This window comes from Mobula hypostoma, chromosome 1 (genome assembly GCF_963921235.1).
Source record: "Mobula hypostoma chromosome 1, sMobHyp1.1, whole genome shotgun sequence".
Classification (NCBI taxonomy): Eukaryota; Metazoa; Chordata; class Chondrichthyes; order Myliobatiformes; family Myliobatidae; genus Mobula; species Mobula hypostoma.
Genome location: NC_086097.1, coordinates 26,868,481 through 26,889,523, shown reverse-complemented (window position 1 = coordinate 26,889,523; position 21,043 = coordinate 26,868,481). Strand labels below are relative to the sequence as shown.

The following is a 21,043-nucleotide window of genomic DNA, read 5'->3' as shown; positions in this document are numbered from 1 at the left end:
ATTCAATCTACCTGTAGAATCATAATGTCTTCCTAACAACATTCCCTTCCACCTATTTTCATATCTTCAACAAACTTGGAAAACTACATTTCAATCCCTCCTCCAAATCATTAATGTAGATATTAAACAATTGAGGGCCAAGAATTGAATCCTATGGTACGGTGCTGGGTACATCTCTCCAGCCTCAAAAGACCCAATTTATTTCAACTCTTTTCTAGTTTCTGTAGTTTCCAATCCATGCCAATGCGTTAACTGCCATACCTTCCTGATTTAGAGTTTAAATACTAACCCAACAACAGAAAGGGAGGCTCTCCACCTGACAAAATGCAGTACTGCAAAAGGCATTGTCACTACACAAGACCACCTGGAGATGCATAACAAAAGGCAGCCTGGCCAGCAGGACCCATATCTATACAAGCTATGAATAAAGAGAAAGAACACCAACATTTGAGGATAAAGGGGAAGTCTTTTAGGACTGAGATTAGGAAAAACTTCTTCACACAGAGAGTGGTGAATCTGTGGAATTCTCTGCCACAGGAAACAGTTGAGGCCAGTTCATTGGCTGTATTTAAGAGGTAGTTAGATATGGCCCTTGTGGTTACGGGGATCGGGGGGTATGGAGGGAAGGCTGGTGCAGGGTTCTGAGTTGGATGATCAGCCATGATCATAATAAATGGCGGAGCAGGCTCGAAGGGCCAAATGGCCTACTCCTGCACCTATTTTCTATGTTTCTATACACTCAGGGGCACCTAAAAAGTAGCCAGTGAGTCTACATTGGTGATAATAAACCTGATTCTAACCCCATGATCTCTGCACTGGGTGGCACGGTAACGTAGTGATTAATATAACACTCTACAGTGGCTGGGGTTAAATTGCTGCCACTGCCCGTAAGGGGTTTGTACAGTCACCCTGTGACCGCGGGGGCGTCCTTTCGATGTTCAGGTCTTCTTACACATTCCAAAGACACATGGGTCAGTAAGCTGCGGGTATTCTATGTTGAAACATGCGGCTGCCCTAAGCACACCCTTGGACTGTATTTGCTGTTGACACAAATGTCAATTTTCAATGCATTTACTGATCCATGTGAGAAAGCAAATCGTTACTCATTGTCGGAGGCATCACACACTGGTCAAGTACAGAATTCCAAACACGCGCCTCCCTCTGGATGTAGGAATTCCTGATGTATACAATTACACATGCACCTAAATATGAGCGCACGCGCACATACTCCAACGCACACAGCCCAGAGCGGATGACACAGGCGGAAGTTGATACTTACCCGGATATCCTTCCAAACTTGTTCGGACGTTCTCGACAGTTGGGTAAACCTAGTCAAACAAGTTCCAATTTACATAAAACGTAAATATTTGTGCTTCAACTGTGGACTAAACAAGCCTGTTCCCAAATCATTTGTTTGCCGTTGGGAGATGGTAGGGAGATGAAAGTCTTAGTGCTGTTGAATTGTTAGTGTACAGAAACAGGCCCTTCAGCCTACCAAATCTGTGCTAACAGTACCCACATTTACCAGCCCTATTTACCAGTTCTTGCTCCATCACCTACAGTGCCCTGGCATATAAGTTAGAACACAGAACAGTACAGGCCCTTCAGCCCATAGTGTTGTGCTGCCCTTTTAACCTACTCCAAGATCAATCTAACCCTTCCCTCCAAGTAGCCCCTCACTCAGCTTTCGTCCATGTGCCATTTACAATCCCAGGAATGAAAGGGTAAACATATGAGGAGCATTTGATGGCTCTGGGCTTGTACTTGCTACAGAGTTTAGAATAGGGGTGCCTAACCTTTTATACGCCATGGACCGATACCATAGACCAAGTGGTCTGTGGACCTCAGATTTAGAAGAATGGGAGGGGAGATCATTAAACATGTTGAATGTTGAAAGGCCTAGATAGAGGGGACGTGGAGAGGAAGTTTCATTTACTAGGACCAGAGAGAACAGCTTCAGAGTACAAGGACACCCCTTTAGAACAGAGATGAGGAGGATTTTCTTTAGGCAGAGGGTGGTACATCTGTGGAAACCATTTTCACAGTTGGCTGTGGTGGCCAAATCATTGGGTATATCTGAAGCGGAGGTCGATAGGTTCTTGATAAGGAAGGGCATGAAAGGTTACGGGAAGACGACAAGGGAATGTGTTGAGAGGGATAATAAATCAACCAAGATAGAAATAGGAGCAGACTCAATGGGCTGAATGGCCGAATTCTGCTCCAGTGTCTTACATCACATCCAGATACCTCATTAGTGCTGTGAGGGTCTCTGTCTCCACCACCTCCAAAGGCAGTGTGTTCCAGACTGCAGCCGTTTGCTAGGTGAAAAGATTCTTCCTCTGAACCCCTCGAAACTTCTTGCTCTCCGTAAAACTCTTCTCTCTGGTGTTAGACACATTTTCAGTGGGGATAAGTTTCTTACCATCCCCTTTAGAAGGGTTTGGAGGTAGTTGTTCTGCATACTGCTGTCAGTTCTCCCCTCAGGCTGCCCTACTCCCAGGAAAACAAGAACAGGCCGCATCTTTCCCCCTTATTATTGACCTCTCCCCAGCCGGGCAACATGTTGGTGAATCCCCTCTGCTCCCTGCCCCGTGTAACTGTATTAATATTGATTTCTGGTTATTTCTCCCTTCTCCCTCTTCTCTGTTTTGCCAGTCCCCATTCTGGCTCCCCTCCTACCTCTTCTCCTCACCTGCTCATCACCTTGTTCTTGTGCCACTCCCTTCCCTTTCTCCAAAGGTTCACTGTCCCCTCCTATCAGATTCCTCCTTCTTCAGCTCTTTACCTCTTCCACCTATCATCTCCCAGCTTCTTGCTTTGTCCCTCCTTCCCCTCCAGCTGGTTTCAGCTGTCTTCTCTCGGCAACCTTTGATCTCCCTACTTATCAAGAGTCAATCAACTTCAGCTTTAAACAGACCCAATGACTTGGCCTTCACTGTGCCTATGACAACGAATCCCACAGATTCATCACCCTCTGGCGAAAGAAATTCCTCCTTATTTCTGTCCTAAATGGTGGATGTCCTTCCATTCTGAGGCCGTGTCCTCTTGTCCTAGACTCCCCCACGACTACACAGGTCCTCTCCATGGTCACTTTGTCTGGGTCTTTCAAAATTCATTAGATTTCAATGAGATTAGGAGAATTTGTTCCACTTGCAGTGTTATGAGTCTTTAGAAGTCTTTTCCTCAAAGGGTGGGGTAAGCAGAGAATCTGAATACTTTTAAGGCAGAGGTAGATAAGATTCTTGACGAGGGGGTGGTCTTTGATGGTTGCGGTGGGGAGTATGTGAAAGGTTATGAGGGCTACATATGTGGAGTTGATGTTACAGTCAGGTGGGCTATGATCTTACTGAATGCCAGAGACAATTCCAATGTCTGCAACCCCACTGCCCCGATTTATTGACTCGTGTCGATGTAGCACAGTTGGACGCCAATGTTAATGGATCTACAATTATCCCTGCAAACCTTTGAAGCACTTATGTATTTCTCTTTTCTATCGAATCTGCTTTGATTCAGGCAAAAATAAACCAATAAACAAACCCACAGTTCTGGATTCTCCCACTAGAGTGTGCAAGCTGCAGCAAGGCAAGGGTTAACATTGTGTCTGGGCAGAGAGAATGCAGACAGCCCAAGCAAGAAAGGTCTTTGAAGAGCAGAGCTTTTTACAGCAGTGAACCAGAACCACTTGTCTTACTGAGACAAGATAAGAATATAACAGAAAAATTCAACGGCCTCAGACACAACCTAAGGGAGAATTACTTTACTGACTTCAAAGTAGCATCAGTTGTTAGCTCATAGTTTGTATAGCCTTTTAAGACCTATATTGCGAATGGCGATGAATCTCACAAGTAAGGAGTTTGACGGTACACAGTTTACCAAATAGGTATTATTCATAACTGCTAGTCAATTCTGTACAAGAATGGCATTTCTCTGTTCAAACTTCAGCACAATTTGGTGACGGGGGTGGGGGGGCGGGGGTGCATACTGTTCTCCTTGTGCACAAGTAAATAAAATGTGATTGGGAAATGAATGTGACTTTTCAGAGTCCAGTTAGTTGGTGATAACAAGAGGGGATGTACTTTACGCACCCACCTTGTCACGACCCGGTTTACCCATTTCAATCAAGTGCCCACTCTTTCTTCTAAGATTGGTCCTATACAACCATTCTTCATAAGCCAGCCCACCCTTTCTAGGTATCCACGTGCGATTTGATGAGTATATTCACCAAATGAAGAGGAGATGGCTTCATACTGCTCAGGAATTTCTGATCTGGGCCTAGTGTTGCGAGACTCTCCTTAAACTCTGAGCACAGCCACTTTGTTTCATCACCACCCAGGGAGCCGATGCTAGAAAACTGGCCAATCAGAGGCCACGATTCCCGACTTGCCACGGAGGATGCACAGCCACTCAGCACCTAGGGAGAGAACAGAGAACATTATAGCTCAGAGTGGGCCCTTTGGCCAATGATGTCGTGTTGACTTTTTAATCTCCTCTAAGAACAATCTAACACTTCCCTTTGACAGAGCCCTCCATTCTTCTATCATCCATGTGCCTATCGAACATTTTCCTAAATGCCCCTAATGTATCTGCCTCTACTATCACCGCCGGTATACGTTCCCACACACCCACAACTCTCCGTATAATGAACTTACCTCTAACATCCTCACCCCTATCACCGCCGGTATACGTTCCCACACACCCACAACTCTCTGTGTAATGAACTTACCTCTAACATCCTCACCCCTATCACACCTTAAAAGCATGCTACCACATGTTAGCCTCTTCTGCCTCGGGAAAATGCCTCAGGCTGTCCACTCCATCTATGCCTCTTATCATCTTGTACATCTTTACTAAGTCCCCTCTCATCCTCCTCCACTCCAAGGAGGAAATTCTTAGCTTGCTCAACCTATTCTCATTAAGACATGCTCAGCATCCTGGTAAATCTCCTCTGAAAGAGCACAATGAAATAGGCCATTCAGCCCATCAATATAATCCTGGCTGATCTGCCCCAGGTGCATACCCCTCCTCTGTGCCAGATACCCACAACCCCGCAATTCCCTGATTTTTCAACAATCTACCTATCTTCACTTTAAATTCTTCTGAGGAGATGGCTGCAGAAAACTCCAGGGCAAAGAATTCTAGAGACTTCCTGCAAGAAGGAACTTCCATGTACCTTGCTTTTAATTGACTGATGCCTTATGCCCCCTTGTTTGAGATTCTCTCGCTACTGAAAAGATCTTGACATACTTGTCGATAACACAAGAGATTCTAGAGAAGTTGGAAATCTTGAGCAACACGCACACAGAATGTTGGAAGAACTCAACCAGTCAGGCAGCATGTACGGAGAGGAATAAATATTCAATGTTCTGGGCCAAGACCTTCATCGTGATCAGAAAGGAAGGGGATTTACTATGTCTTCCTTCCTCCCTTTCTTTCCAGTCAGTCCTGATGAAGGGCCCCAGCCTGAAAGGGCAAGATTTATCCCTCTCCATAGATACTGCTTGGCTTGCTGGGAATCTCTAGCTTTTAGTGTGTTGTGCATCCAGATTATCATGGTTTTCAATTCGATAGCGACACACATAAAATGCTGGAGGAACTCAGCAGGCCAGGCAGCATCAATGGAAAAGTGTAAACAGTTGGCGTTTCGGGCCGAGACCCTTTCGGCAGGACTGAAGAAGATGAGATGAGAAGTCTAAGTAAGAAGGTGGGGGCAGGGGAGGAAGAAGTACAAGGCAGTAGGTGATAGGTGGAACTGGGAGAGGGGAGGGGTGAAGTAAAGTGCTGGGAAGGTGATTAGTGAAAGAGATAAAGGGCTGGAGAAAGGGGAATCTGATAGGAGGGGATAGACTGCCACGGAAGGGGGAGGAGCACCAGAGGGAGGAGATGGTAAGGAGATAAGGTGAGAGACAGAAATGGGAATGGGGAATAGTGAAGGGGTGGGGGGGGGGCAATACCAGAAGTTCGAGAAATCGATGTTCATGCCATGAGGTTGGAGGCTACCCAGATGGAATAGTAGGTGCTGCTCCTCCAACCTGAGTGTGGCCTCATCGTGGCAGTAGAGGAAATCATGGACTGACATGTCGGAATGGGAAGTAGAATTAAATTCAAAAGCATTGGCTCGCAGCTCAGAACAACACAAGAAACAACCTCCCCTCCATGGACTCTACCTACACTTCCTACTGCTTCAGTATAGAAGCTAACATAATCAAAGACTCCTCCCACACTGGATATTCCCTCTTCTCCCTCCTCCCCTCGGGCAGAAGATGCATAAGCCTGAAGTATAACCAGGTTCAAGGACAACTTCCATCCTGCAGTTATCGGACTATTAGATGGACCTGTTAGTACAATAAAATGGACTCCTGACCTCACAATCTACCTTGTTATGACCTTACCCCAACTCTCTGCCTGCACTGCACTCTCTCTGGGACTCTCACACTTCATCCTACATTCTGCTATTGTTTTTCCTTCGTGCCACCTCAATGAAATTATCTGTATGGGTGGCATACAAAACAATGATTTTTGTTGTACCCCACAACTTCTGACAGTAACAATTCAATTTATATTTCACTATCGCCTCTTAAAGCATTCCAGCAGATGTCGGTCACCCTATAGTCCCATTCACGGTGTCATGCTCAAGACTTTTATACAGCATCAGTGTGCCAGCCTACAGAAGTTATTTTCTCCACCACCCCTGCCCCACAGTTAGCGTGATGGCCGAGCTGGATTTACATACCTTTCGGAGTTTCAGGTGACCCCACTTTTGCTTCTCGTAACCTTGGTGACGACCAGGAGTGGAACCAATGAGGTAAACCCTGCACAGGGAACGGTGTGGAAAGAGCCACAATCATCAAAGATAAAATAGCTAGAACAACTGTGAAGTGATCAGCACAAGGCGAGCTTTTCGTAAACCTCAACATGTCCAAAAGTGAAGGATTTTTGTTTACAAGTGTAGTTACTGTCGTAAATGCAAAGAAGCACAGAGCAAGATCCCACAGACAGTTACGTGATGACAGCTAGATCAGTAAAAACACAAAACAGCAGATCAGGCAACATCTTCAGAGACAGAGGTATGGTTAACTAGTCTTTTAGATTAGATCAACTTAGCTTGAGGATACTGGATGTAGAACTGTCAGCACAAGTTCTTTAGCCCATGACGTTGCTAACCTAACCCATCCCTCCTACACAGACCATAACTTTCCATTTTTCTTACATCCACGTGCCCATTTAAGAGTCCCTTAAATATCCCTGTTGTATCACCATCCCTGGCAGTGCATTCCAGCCACCCAACATCATTTCCCCAAATCCCTTTACAACTTGAAAACAGGTAGAGTGAACTCGGCCTTTTCCCCTTGGATAAACGGAGGATGAGAGGTGATCTGATAGAGGTGTATAAGATGATGAGAGGCATTGATCGTGTGGATAGTCAGAGGCTTTTTCCCCCAGGGCTGAAATGGTTGCCACAAGAGGGCACAGGTTTAGGGTGCTTGGCAGTAGGTAAACAGGAGATGTCACGGGTAAGTTTTTTTTTTTTACGCAGAGAGTGGTGAGTGCGTGGAATGGGCTGCCAGCAACGGTGGTGGAGGCGGATATGATAGTGTCTTTTAAGAGACTTGTGGATAGGTACATGGAGCTTAGAAAAATAGAGGACTATGGGTAACTCTAGTAATTTCTAAGGTAAGGACATGTTGGGCACAACTTTGTGGGCCAAAGGGCCTGTATTGTGCTGTAGGTTTTCTATGTTTCTATGTTTCTATGTTTCTAACTTAAAATGCTGGAAATTCTCTGCACCTGTGCGGAGAGAAACAGGAGTTAACGTTTTAGGTCGGAGACAAATCAAACTTGTTAAGCTGCAGGGAAAGCGGAGGAGTCGTGAAGTCTCTCGTAGAGTAAACCATGGGCTTAAGCCTTAAACAAGGTGCCCTGGCCCATGAGTGAAGGGGAACAGCTAACAGAACATATACAAAAGAATGTGGGAGTTTCAAAATACAGAGCAGGTGAGGATGCCTGGCAGGTCAGGCTGACTAGATCCTCCGCACACAGAATAGTATGGGAATAGTTCCTATGCTTCATGATGCATGTGCCAAACACAATGCCAAATTATTCTTCAGGACTAATGAAGGGTCTCAGCCCAAAATGTTAATTGTTTACTCATTTCCAATGATGCAGTCTGACCTGCTGAGATCCCCCAGCATTCTGCGTGCGCTGCCCTGGATTTGCAGCATCTGCACATCTTCTCTTGTTTAGGTTTCCTCCAAGTGCTTTATTTCCCCCCACGTTCCAAAGGCGTACGGGTTAGGGCTACTTGTGGGCACGCTACGTTGGCACCGGAAGCAGGGTGACACTTGTGGGCTGCCCAGCACAATCCTCACTGATTTGATTTGACGCAAACAACACATTTCACTGTATGTTTTGATTTTCACATGACAAATAAAGCTAATCTTTTCTTAAAATCTTTTTTGTTAGGGCATTGACAGGAACCTGAAGAGACTCACTCAGTGTTTTAGTTACAGCTTGATTTCTGAACGGTTCATGCACACCAGCTCACTATTTCGCTCTTTTCTCAAACTACTTATTTTTTAACAATGTTTGTGTAACTTACAGAAACTTCTTTATGTCCCACACTGGACAAAACAACAAATTTCACAACATATCCCAGCGATAATGCATCTGATTCTGAGGTGGGTTAGGAGTCACAAGGGCTGGTAGTTGTAATGATGCCAAGTTTCCTTTTCTGAAGAACACCGACAATGAATTTTTAACAACACTATGGCCTCACAGTCACCACTGCTGATGTTTTGTATTTCAGATTTATTTAACTGGTTGAATTTAAATTCTCCACTTACTGTAGGAAAACTGAACTCAGGCCCAGCAACTCTGGTATGTGGAGACTGGAGGCCTGTCCTGAGGCTGAAGAAGTGTGTGTGCTTGTGTTTGCTAACACAAACAATACTATGTTTCTATGTACAGTTGAAGTCAGAAGTTTACATACACCTTAGCCAAATACATTTAAACTAAGTTTTTCACAATTCCTGACATTTAATCTGAGAAAACATTCCCTGTCTTACGTCAGTTAGGATCACTACTTTATCTTAAGAATGTGAAATGTCAGAATAATAGTAGAGAGAATGATTTATTTCAGCTTTTATTTCTTTCATCACTTTCCCAGAGGTCAGAAGTTTACATACACTTTGTTAGTATTTGGTAGCATTGCCTTTAAATTGTTTAACTTGGGTCAAGCGTTTTGGGTTGCCTTCCACAAGCTTCTCACGGTAAGTTGCTGGAATTTTGTTCCATTCCTCTAGACAGAACTGGTGTAACTGAGTCACGTTTGTAGGCCTCCTTGCTCACACACACTCTTTCAGTTCTGCCCACAAACTTTCTAACGGACTGAGGACAGGGCTGTGTGATGGCCACTCCAATACCTTGACTTTGTTGTCCTTAAGCAATTTTGCCACAACTTTGGAGGTATGCTTGGGGTCATTGTCCATTTGGAAGACCCATTTGCGACCGAGCTTTAACTTCCTGGCTGATGTCTTGAGATGTTGCTTCAATATATTCACGTAATTTTCCTTCCTCATGATGCCATCTATTTTGTGAAGTGCACCAGTCCCTCCTGCAGCAAAGCAGCCCCCACAACATGATGCTGCCACCCCCATGCTTCACGGTTGGGATGGTGTTCTTTGGCTTGCAAGCCTCACCCTTTTTCTTCCAAACATAACAATGGTCGTTATTGCAAAACAGTTCAATTTTTGTTTCATCAGACCAGAGGACATTTCTCCAAAAAGTAATATCTTTGTCCCCATGTGCACTTGCAAACTGTAGTCTGGCTTTTTTATGGTGGTTTTGGAGCAGTGGCTTCTTCCTTTCAGGTTATGTCGACATAGGACTCGTTTTACTGTGGATATAGATACTTGTCTACCTGTTTCCTCCAGCATCTTCACAAGGTCCTTTCCTGTTGTTCTGGGATTGATTTGCACTTTTCGCACCAAAGTACATTCATCTCTAGGAGACAGAATGCGTCTCCTTCCTGAGCGGTATGACAGCTGCGTGGTCCCATGGTGTTTATACTTGCGTACTATTGTTCGTACAGATGAATGTGGTACCTTCAGGCATTTGGAAATTGCTCCCAAGGATGAAACAGACTTGACATCATTTTCTGACCTCAATCCGATAAAAGATTTGTGGGCAGAACTGAAAAAGTGTGTGCGAGCAAGGAGGCCTACAAACCTGACTCAGTTACACCAGTTCTGTCTGGAGGAATGGAACAAAATTCCAGCAACTTACTGTGAGAAGCTTGTGGAAGGCTGCCCAAAACATTTGACCCAAGTTAAACAATTTAAAGGCAATGCTACCAAATACTAACAAAGTGTATGTAAACTTCTGACCCACTGAGAAAGTGATGAAAGAAATAAAAGCTGAAATAAATCATTCTCTCTACTATTATTCTGACATTTCACATTCTTAAAATAAAGCAGTGATCCTAACTGACCTAAGACAGGGAATGTTTTCTAGGATTAAATGTCAGGAATTGTGAAAAACTGAGTTTAAATGTATTTGGCTAAGGTGTATGTAAACTTCTGACTTCAACTGTACATGTGACAAATAAACCTGAATCGGAGTGAGCACAGAACAGGCCATTTGGCCCATCTGGCCATCTGCCACACACGAGGTCCACCTTTCCCTCGTAATCATGTACAGTACTGTGTAGAAGTCTAAGGCAGCCACGTGGTAAAAGATGGTGTGGCCTCCGCAGAGCCCTGATCTCAACATCATCAAGGCTGTCCGGAATTACCCGGACAGACAGAAGCAAGCGAAGCAGCCAAAGTCTGCAGAAGAACTGTACCAACTTCTCCAAGATGCTTGGAACAACCTACCAGCCAATTTTCTCATAAAACCGCACGACAATGTACCTAAGAGAATTAATTTAAATTGTTTTAAAGGCAATGGGTGGTCATACCAAACATTGATTTGATTTAAACAAAAACAACAGGAATTCTGCAGATGCTGGAAATTCAAGCTACATACATCAAAGTTGCTGGTGAACGCAGCAGGCCAAGCAGCATCTCTAGGAAGAGGTGCAGTCGACGTTTCAGGCCGAGACCCTTCGTCAGGCCTAACTGAAGGAAGAGTGAGTAAGGGATTTGAAAGCTGGAGGGGGAGGGGGAGATCCAAAATGATAGGAGAAGACAGGAGGGGGAGGGATGGAGCCAAGAGCTGGTCAGGTGATAGGCAAAAGGGGATACGAGAGGATCATGGGACAGGAGGTCCGGGAAGAAAGACGGGGGGGGGGTGACCCAGAGGATGGGCAAGAGGTATATTCAGAGGGACAGAGGGAGAAAAAGGAGAGTGAGAGAAAGAATGTGTGCATAAAAATGAGTAACAGATGGGGTACGAGGGGGAGGTGGGGCCTTAGCGGAAGTTAGAGAAGTCGATGTTTATGCCATCAGGTTGGAGGCTACCCAGACGGAATATAAGGTGTTGTTCCTCCAACCTGAGTGTGGCTTCATCTTTACAGTAGAGGAGGCCGTGGATAGACATGTCAGAATGGGAATGGGATGTGGAATTAAAATGTGTGGCCACTGGGAGATCCTGCTTTCTCTGGCGGACAGAGCGTAGATGTTCAGCAAAGCGGTCTCCCAGTCTGCGTCGGGTCTCGCCTATATAAAAGGCCACATCGGGAGCACCGGACGCAGTATATCACCCCAGTCGACTCACAGGTGAAGTGATGCCTCACCTGGAAGGACTGTTTGGGGCCCTGAATGGTGGTAAGGGAGGAAGTGTAAGGGCATGTGTAGCACTTGTTCCGCTTACACGGATAAGTGCCAGGAGGGAGATCAGTGGGGAGGAATGGGGGGGACGAATGGACAAGGGAGTTGTGTAGGGAGCGATCCCTGCGGAATGGAGAGAGGGGGGGGGGAGGGAAAGATGTGCTTAGTGGTGGGATCCCGTTGGAGGTGGCGGAAGTTACGGAGAATAATATGTTGGACCTGGAGGCTGGTGGGATGGTAGGCGAGGACCAGGGGAACCCTATTCCTAGTGGGGTGGTGGGAGGATGGAGTGAGAGCAGATGTACGTGAAATGGGGGAGATGCGTTTAAGAGCAGAGTTGACAGTGGAGGAAGGGAAGCCCTTTTCTTTAAAAAAGGAAGACATCTCCCTCGTCCTAGAATGAAAAGCCTCATCCTGAGAGCAGATGCGGCGGAGACGGAGGAATTGTGAGAAGGGGATGGCGTTTTTGCAAGAGACAGGGTGAGAAGAGGAATAGTCCAGATAGCTGTGAGTCAGTAGGCTTATAGTAGACATCAGTGGATAAGCTGTCTCCAGAGACAGAGACAGAAAGATCTAGAAAGGGGAGGGAGGTGTCGGAAATGGACCAGGTAAACTTGAGGGCAGGGTGAAAGTTGGAGGCAAAGTTAATAAAGTCAACGAGTTCTGCATGCGTGCAGGAAGCAGCGCCAATGCAGTTGTCGATGTAGCGAAGGAAAAGTGGGGGACAGATACCAGAATAGGCACGGAACATAGATTGTTCCACAAACCCAACAAAAAGGCAGGCATAGCTAGGACCCATACGGGTGCCCATAGCTACACCTTTAGTTTGGAGGAAGTGGGAGGAGCCAAAGGAGAAATTATTAAGAGTAAGGACTAATTCTGCTAGACGGAGCAGAGTGGTGGTAGAGGGGAACTGATTAGGTCTGGAATCCAAAAAGAAGCGTAGAGCTTTGAGACTTTCCTGATGGGGGATGGAAGTATATAGGGACTGGACATCCATGGTGAAAATAAAGCGGTGGGGGCCAGGGAACTTAAAATCATCGGAAAGTTTAAGAGCGTGAGAAGTGTCAGGAACATAGGTCGGAAGGGATTGAACAAGGGGTGATAAAACAGTGTCGAGGTATGCAGAAATGAGTTCGGTGGGGCAGGAGCAAACTGAGACAATAGGTCGGCCAGGACAGGCAGGTTTGTGGATCTTGGGTAGGAGGTAGAAACGGGAAGTGCGGGGTGTGGGAACTATAAGGTTGGTAGCAGTGGATGGGAGATCCCCTGAGCGGATAAAGTCGGTGATGGTGTGGGAGACAATGGCCTGGTGCTCTTTAGTGGGGTCACGAACGAGGGGTAAATAAGATTGATTTGATTTAAGTTATTTTTAACTGTTTACTGCTCTTTATAGTTTTTTTTGATATTTAAAAACATTTCATTCCATTATTTTTATCTTCACTTTACAGATTTTCTTTTTAATGTGCCAAGACTTTTGCTGTACTTCCATCCCTTTCTCCTTCCAGTGACAACCTTTCCTGAAAGAGCTGCCACAGGTAGGTAGGGCGGTGAAGGCGGCTTCTGGCACGCCGGCCTTCATCAACTTTGGCACTGAGTGTATAAGTTGGGATATTATGTTGCAGTTGTACAGACACTGGTGAAGCAGCACTTGGAGTATTGCTGCAGTGTTGGTCGTCCTGCTATAGGAAAGAGTTTACTGGACTAGAAAGAGTGCTGAAAACATTTATGATGCTGCTGGCTCTTGATGTACTGTGTTATGGGAAGAAGTTGGAAAATCAAGGACTTCTTGGTGTGTCGGAGAATGAGGGGTTTTGGGCCCCATATCCGGGTGCGGCATGGAGTTAGGCCTCTACCAAAGGAGGTGGAAGGCAGTAACCTGCAGGTCACCCTTGGGCAAGGTGTAGCACCTGCTTAGCCCCCCCCCACCACCCCCCAAACAGGGTTACATGAAGCCATATGAGCAGCTGGTGGATCTCACAAGTGCTGGTTATACAACCACTGGCATCAGGCAATTTCTCAACAGTATTAATAATAGCTGGGGTCACCCGTCTTGTAAAGACACTGCCCGGAAGGCGGCGACTTCAAACCACTTCTGTAGAAAAATTTGCCGAGATCAATCATGGTGATGAGACCTTGATCACCCACATAAGACCTGGCACATAATGATGGCAATGACCCAAAGAAGGATGCGCTGGCACTGAAGAGGGTCTGGAGAAGGTTTACAAGAATAATTCCAGAATTAATGTACGTGGAGCTTTTGATGGCTCTGGGTTTGTACTTGCTGGGGTTTAGAAAAATGAGGGGTTGGGGGGATCTCAATGAAACCTATCAAATAGTGAAATGCCCAGTGAGCGTGGAGAAGATGTTGCCACAGTGGAGGAGTCTAGAACCATGGGGTATGGCCTCAGAATACAAGGATGTCCCTTCAGAAAAGAGATTGGCTAAAGGAATCCCTGCTAGAGGGTGTTGAATCTGTGGAATTCATTGCCACAGAAGGCCGTGGAGGCCAAGTCACTGGATATATTGAAAGGAGAGATTGGTAGTTTCTTGCTTAGTAAGGGTGTCAAAGGCTATGGACAGAAGGCAGAAGAATGGAGTTAAGAGGGAAAATAAATAAGCCGTGATCGAATGACGGAGGTGACTGAATGGGTCGAATGTCTAATTCTGCTCCTATGTCTTAAGGTTTTATAGATGTGCATAAAAACATGAAGGGCACAGGCAGGGTGAAAGCACAGAGACTTTTTCCAACAACACTAGAGGGCACAGATCTAAAGTGAGGGGAAAGATTTAACTGAGATTTCAAGGGCACAGAGAATGATTTGTATAAGGGATGAGCTGTGAGAGGAAGTGGTTGAGGCACGTACATTAACATTTGTTTGGGAAAGGTTTGGAGGGAGTTCAAAGTTAATTAACTATCGAAGTACATATACATCACTGTATACTAGTTTGAGGTTCATTCTTTTGCAGGCATTCACAGAAAAACAAAGAAATACAATTGAATCAGTGAAAGACTACACACAAAGATTGACAAACAACCAACGTGCAAACTACGTAAATACAAAATAAAGTAAGTAAATTAATAATACTGAGAAGGAAATAAATAAACTGAGTTGGGCCAAATGCAGTCAAAGGGGACTAGCTTAGCTGGCCATCTTGATCAGCATGGACAAGTTGGGCTGAATGGCCAGTTTCCGTGCTGTGTAACTCTATCATCTAGTCTGCTCTTGAACATCTTTACCCCTCAGTGAGGGTGGCATACCCCCACACTCTCACCACTCTCTGAAAGGGGGGCCCTAGCAAGTCAGAATGCGAGGTTTACCTGGTTAACGATAAGTCATGCTGCTTAACGTGATCAATCCACTCAGCCAGCCCAGATGACCGGTACGATGCCAGGTAGTCAATCAAATCCCGTTTGAAGCCAGTGGCAGATTCACCGGCTGTTTCAGGACTCCTTTCTGGTAACCGCGGATACAGAGGACTCACCCATATCCTGGCAACAAGGAAGGAAGGAAAACATAAAAGTTTAGAAAGAGAAACAGCCATTTTTGGAAATATTCTTTTTATGACCTCAGGATATCCCTAAGGACTTAAAGAAACTCTTTTTTTAAGTTACAAGAGTTTATTCACAAACGTTATACAATAAGTCAGGGTTTCATAAACTATTTACAGTTTCAAATTGACATACGATTATTACACAGTTGAGCCACTGAGCTGCGTTCTCCGAAATCTCCCATTGTGCCCTTCTCCACCAACGTAACCCAAGGGGCAAGCAGGTCAGTTTGGAACGTTCCCTCATCTGCCCACCACCTGGACCTGTGAATGCTCAGCTCACCCAGGCCCAGGGGCAAGCCAACCAAGGGATTCTCCTGAGCGTCTCTCTCCCCACCCCCCCACCCCTGTAGGTCAGGAGAGTGGGGCTGAAGTGTAACCAAGACTTGAGGATCAGCCCCTCGAGGTATTCAGAGGCCGCAACCTCTCACATTCCACTTACACTCGATACACTGACTCCGCCCAGCCACAGAAGGGACAGGTGGCATGTCAGATAGTGTTTGGCCTCAGTTAAACTGCAGAAATGGGGAGAGAAGCTCAAAGCAAGATGTCACAGGCAGATCATATTGGGGTGAAGGGTCTTGACCCGGTGTCAACAGCCCACTTTCCGCAGTAAATGCTGCCTGACCCCTTTGAGTTCCTCCTGCATTTGATGTAGGATTCCATAGATCCATAAGATATAGTAGAAATAGATTATAATCCCTCTCAACCCCATTCCCCTGCCTTCTCTCCATAACCTTTGATATCCCTTCTAATCAAGAATCTATCAACCTCCGCCTTAAATATATCCAACAATGAATTCCACAGATTCACTACCATCTGGACTCGAAGCGCGATGAAAGGTGGAGGCAGATTATGGAATATGGAGTTATAGGGTTCTACTTTGCTCTTGCTATCTTGTACTGGTGTGTTCGGCCTCAAATAGACCTCCAATGATATCTCTGGGCTGGGATGTAATTGGTAGTCTCGTGCACCGGTCCCCAACCGGTACCGGGCCACAAAGCATGTGCTACCGGGCCGTGAGGAAACGATATGAGTCAGCTGCACCTTAACTCATTCCCTGTCACGCACTGTTGAACTTGAACATAGGGTTGCCAACTGTCCCGTATTTGTCAGGACATCCCGTATATTGGGCTAAACTGGTTTGTCTCATACGGGACCGCCCTTTTCCTGTATTTCCCCCGCTAAGGTAGAGTGTTCCTATGAAACCTCTCATGTCGAAATGGCGTAAAGCGAAGAAGCAATTACCATTAATTTATATGGGAAACATTTTTGAGCGTTCCCAGACCCAAATATAACCTACCAAATCATACCAAATAACACACAAAACCGAAAATAACACTAACATACAGTAAAAGCAGGAATGATATGATAAATGCACAGCCTATATAAAGTAGAAATAACGTATGTACAGTGTAGTCAGGAAGATTAAGCCAAAACTAATTTGTGGGAAAAAAAATCGGCACATACGCGCATGCGCATGTCATGCATACGCAAACAGGTGGGTGCGAGGCTTCATGGTCATGGTGGTCTTTCTCGGGGTAAACACAAGTGTCCCGTATTTGACTGCTACTTCTGTCCCTTATTTGGGAATGAGAAAGTTGGCCCTAACTGTAAAAGACAGGCTGAGGTGAGTTTAACCCTACTTGAACACCCCCCCGCCCCCCCGGATCAGCCAGTCCGCAAGAATATTGTCAATATTAAACCAGTCTGCGGTTCAAAAAAGGTTGGGGACTCCTGTCTAGTTAATACAAGGCAAGGGTTAAGGTACAGAAGAGGACAGATTACCGATAGTGTAGCAGTCAGTTTGGGCAGAAAGGTCATTAAAGAGAGGCCTTTGAGAACATAACTTCCCTATTGTACAGCAGGGAGCCAAAGCCATTTGGCAAACCGAGGAAGGAGGGCATACACTAATGAGGGGACAACTACTAACTTCGAAGTATCGGTGGTTGTTAGTTTCCATTGACTACTAACACCTGTGTTGTATTTGGTGATTGAGCATAAAAATAGGGAATTTGAGCATGCATAATTTACCAAATAATCATTGTCCATGACGGCAAATCAATTCTGTATAGAAACTGTTCCGACTTCAGAACAGTGTGGTGACGGGGCTGGGCTATCCTCCTTGTGTACAACTAAATAAAGTGTGATTGGGGAACGGACACGAGCTTACATCAGTGACGACACCCCTGCGATGGAAATGGACACGCTGGTTTTCCCAGAGCTTTCCCAGGCCAATCTTCCCCTGGCTGTTTCCTGGAAGCAATCTCCCACCCCAAAACATTCCTGATGCCAGTCTTCCCTACCCCTTCTTCTCCCAAGTCTTACCCCTGTGTCTTCTGGTGCCAATCGTCATGGATCAAGTTGGAAGTGTGGATCACAACTCGAAAACCTTCTTCGTACAAAAGCAACATCATTTTCCTGCAGGAAAGAGGAGCGGACAGGAAAAACATTATGTGATCCACCAAAATACTCACCTCAAGAAAGTAATCGCTAGTTTACACCTGATCAGTTCAAAAGGATTCAGAAAGGAAGTCCTGAAGCTTTGCAGCATCTTGCACAACCTCAGAACACAAGTTCAAGTTTATTGTCATCTGACTGTACATTTTTTTTTTGAGATACAACGCACAAATGGCCCTTCCGACCTTTCAACCTGCTCCGCACAGCATCCCTCGATTTAACCTCATCATCAGATAATTTACAATCACCAACTAATCTATCAACGGGTATGTCTGGAATTTGGGAGGAAATCGGAGCACCCGGAGAAAATCCACACGGTCACAGGGTAACACCCCTCCGGACTCCGGTGAACCCAGAAAATATGCATCACGCACAGCAGACAAAACAAGACATCGCCACAAAAAAGTCAGCGAAATACAATTCATAATGCCTGTGCAATACACAGCACAGGTAAACAGTAACAGCTCGCTGTCCTAGAGATGAGACCTCAGTGGTGGCAGGCTGTTCATTAATCTCACAGCCCAGGGAAAGAGGCTGTTACCTCGTCCGGCAGTCTAAAGGCTGATTTATACTTGTGCGTACGGGCTACGCCGTAGGCCTGATTTATACTTTTGCGTAGCCTTACGCCGTAGCAAGCATGCGTAGTTGTGTCTGCGTTGCTCTGCAATTCACCGCCAAAATGCTAGCTGGCGGTGGGGTTTCTACGCCACCTTGTTGAGTTTCTTTGTGAGAGACATGGACGAGGAAATGCATTTCAAATATTTTCGGATGTCAGCAGGTAGATTTGACGACTTGGTTCATTGTCTCCAACCATTTATTTCGCATCAGTGCACAGACATGACGGAGAAAAGCAACCAGAAATGCGTAGGAGGAAATGCGATGCTACCAAGCGGACCAATCACAGTTGTTGTGGTCTGCATCGCCATGACGTGTGAGTTACATTTTTGGGGAGGTGCATGTCACCCTACGACGTACATTTGATGCACAAGTATAAATCAGCCTTTAGTCCTGATGCTCCTGTACCTTTCTGACCGCAGTGGGTCACATAAATAATTTAACAACCACTTTTGTTACTGTTTAACAGTTAATTTATACACTTGCATTGAACTTGGAATCACTGCCACATGTACCACGGTACAGCGAAAAGCTTGTTCTGCATACTGTTCTTACAGATCAAATCATTACACAGTGCACTGAAGTAGAACAAGGTAAAACCACAAGACACAGGAGACATTCAGCCCATCCAGTCTGCTCCAATCACGGCTCATTTGATTTCCCTCACAACCCCATTCTCCTGCCTTCTCTTGATATCCTAACTAATCAAGAACCCATCAACCTCTACTTTAAATGCACCCAATAGCTTGACCTCCACAGCAGTCTATGGCAATGAGTTCCACATAATCATCACCCTCTGGTTAAAGAAATTCTTCCTCATCGATGCTCTAAAAGAATGTCCTTCTCTTCTGTGCCCTCTGATTCTCCCCATATCCACTCTGTCTAGGCCCTTCAATATTTAATATGTCTCAATGAGACACCTCCCCATTCTTCTAAACTCCAGTGAGTACAGGCCCAGAGCCAGCAAACTCTCTTTCTACTTTAACCCTTTCATTTCCTGAATCATTCTCCCGAACCTCCTCAGGACCCTCTTCAACACCAGCACATTCCTTCTGAGGGAAGTGGCCCAAAACTATTCACAATACCCCCCAAGTGTGGTCTGACCAAGCCTCGTAAAGCCTCAGCATTACAACCTTGCTTTTACATTCTAAAGAACGCAGAATTAAGTGCAACAGCTCCACAGAAAGTGCAGGACAGATAAACAATAAGGTGCAAGGTCGTATCGAGGACCTCAGCAAGAAGAGTAGCATCGACAGAGGGTAATAACAGTTGATATTTCCTGCTGACCCTTCAGCAGGACTGGGGTGAATGATCCTGACAAAGGGTCTTGGCCCGAAATGTCCGATGTTCATCTCTCCATAGCTGCTGCCTGATCTGCTGAGTCATTCCAGCATTCTGAGTGTGTTGCAGAAAATTCACAGATGCATCTTTATCCAGAAATCGGGGAGAAAGTGGAATTGTATAGCTGTATTTGAGGGGAAGGTGGCGGGAAGAGATTTGATTGGTTGAGATGAAGAGGAGAGAAAGAAAACTCTTGTGGACTAGCATGGATCTTTTGGGCTGAATGGCCATTTTCTGTGCTGTAAAGCAGTGAGATATTGCACTTAACACTAAAATACCCTTTGTCAACCTTGTCAAGTTTAACATGCTCTGTAGTTGTTTTTCTTTTATGACCTTTCATAATTCAGAAGCCAAACTAATCTCGGCATTGTCCAATGAGAAGAGGCTCTCCCAGCATCTGAAACGGGTTCAGTGAATCATTTAGAATGAGCTCATCTGTCGGTGTTTAATGCTCGTGTGAATTTTGCAGTGTGTTATTTTGGTGGAGCTATTAATTCCTTGATGGATAAACTGCGGCAGAGAAAGAGCAAAATAACTACGTGCAAGATGCATTTTACACTGCATGTCACTTATCAAACTTAGAACATGACTAATATCCGAACTTAACAGAACAATTATCAGAGATAGTATTGTGTACAGTTTTGGTCTCCCTGCTATAGGAGCGATTTTATGAAACTGGAAAGAGTGCAGAAAAGATTTACAAGGATGTTGCCAGGTCTTGAGAGACTGAGTTATAAGGAGAATTTGGATAGTCTAGAACTTTATTCCTTGGAGTGTTGGAGACTGAACAGTGGTCTCATATAGGTGTATAAAATCCCGAGGTGCATCGATTGGGTGAATGCGATCAGTCTTTTACCAAGCATTGAGCAATCGAGAACTACAGGGCATGGATTTAAGGTGAGAGAGGGATGTTTTATTAGGCACTTGAGGGGCAACTTTTTTTTTGTATAGACACACACACAGAGGTGGCGTACAAACATGGAATGAGCTGACAGAGAAAGTGGTTGAGGAAGTTATAGCTTTTGACAGGTGCACGGGCAGGAAAGGTTTGGAGGGATATGGACCAAAAATGCAGGCAAATGCAACCAGCCAGAATGGGCATCGAAATTGAACTTGGTTTATGACTGTCACGTGTACCAAGATACAGTGAAAAGCTCATCTTCCATACTGTTCATACAGATCACAGTGCACTGAGGTAGAACGAGGTAAAGCAGTAACAATGCACAATAACGTATTATGGCATCTTGGTCGGCAAAGACCAGTTGGGACAATGAGCCACCTTCCAAAGCTATCAAATATCAAAAGGGCTA

General features: G+C 45.3%; 1 protein-coding gene across 6 annotated transcripts in view; it reads right to left on the bottom strand.

The window, feature by feature from the left end:
• Positions 1-21,043, bottom strand: part of tdp1 (tyrosyl-DNA phosphodiesterase 1) — a 110,360-nt gene that overhangs the window by 57,113 nt on the left and 32,204 nt on the right. For all 6 annotated transcript variants that reach the window (XR_010017534.1, XM_063044892.1, XM_063044922.1 and 3 more), the window contains exons 7-11: positions 17,646-17,738; positions 15,088-15,258; positions 6,731-6,809; positions 4,223-4,411; positions 1,280-1,328 (exon numbers count right to left, since the gene is read on the bottom strand). Coding sequence is in view for 5 of the 6 variants with exons in the window: in XM_063044892.1 (XP_062900962.1) it covers positions 1,280-1,328; positions 4,223-4,411; positions 6,731-6,809; positions 15,088-15,258; positions 17,646-17,738 (581 nt within the window). In the remaining variant the exon portion in view is untranslated. The remainder of the gene's footprint in view (positions 1-1,279; positions 1,329-4,222; positions 4,412-6,730; positions 6,810-15,087; positions 15,259-17,645; positions 17,739-21,043) is intronic.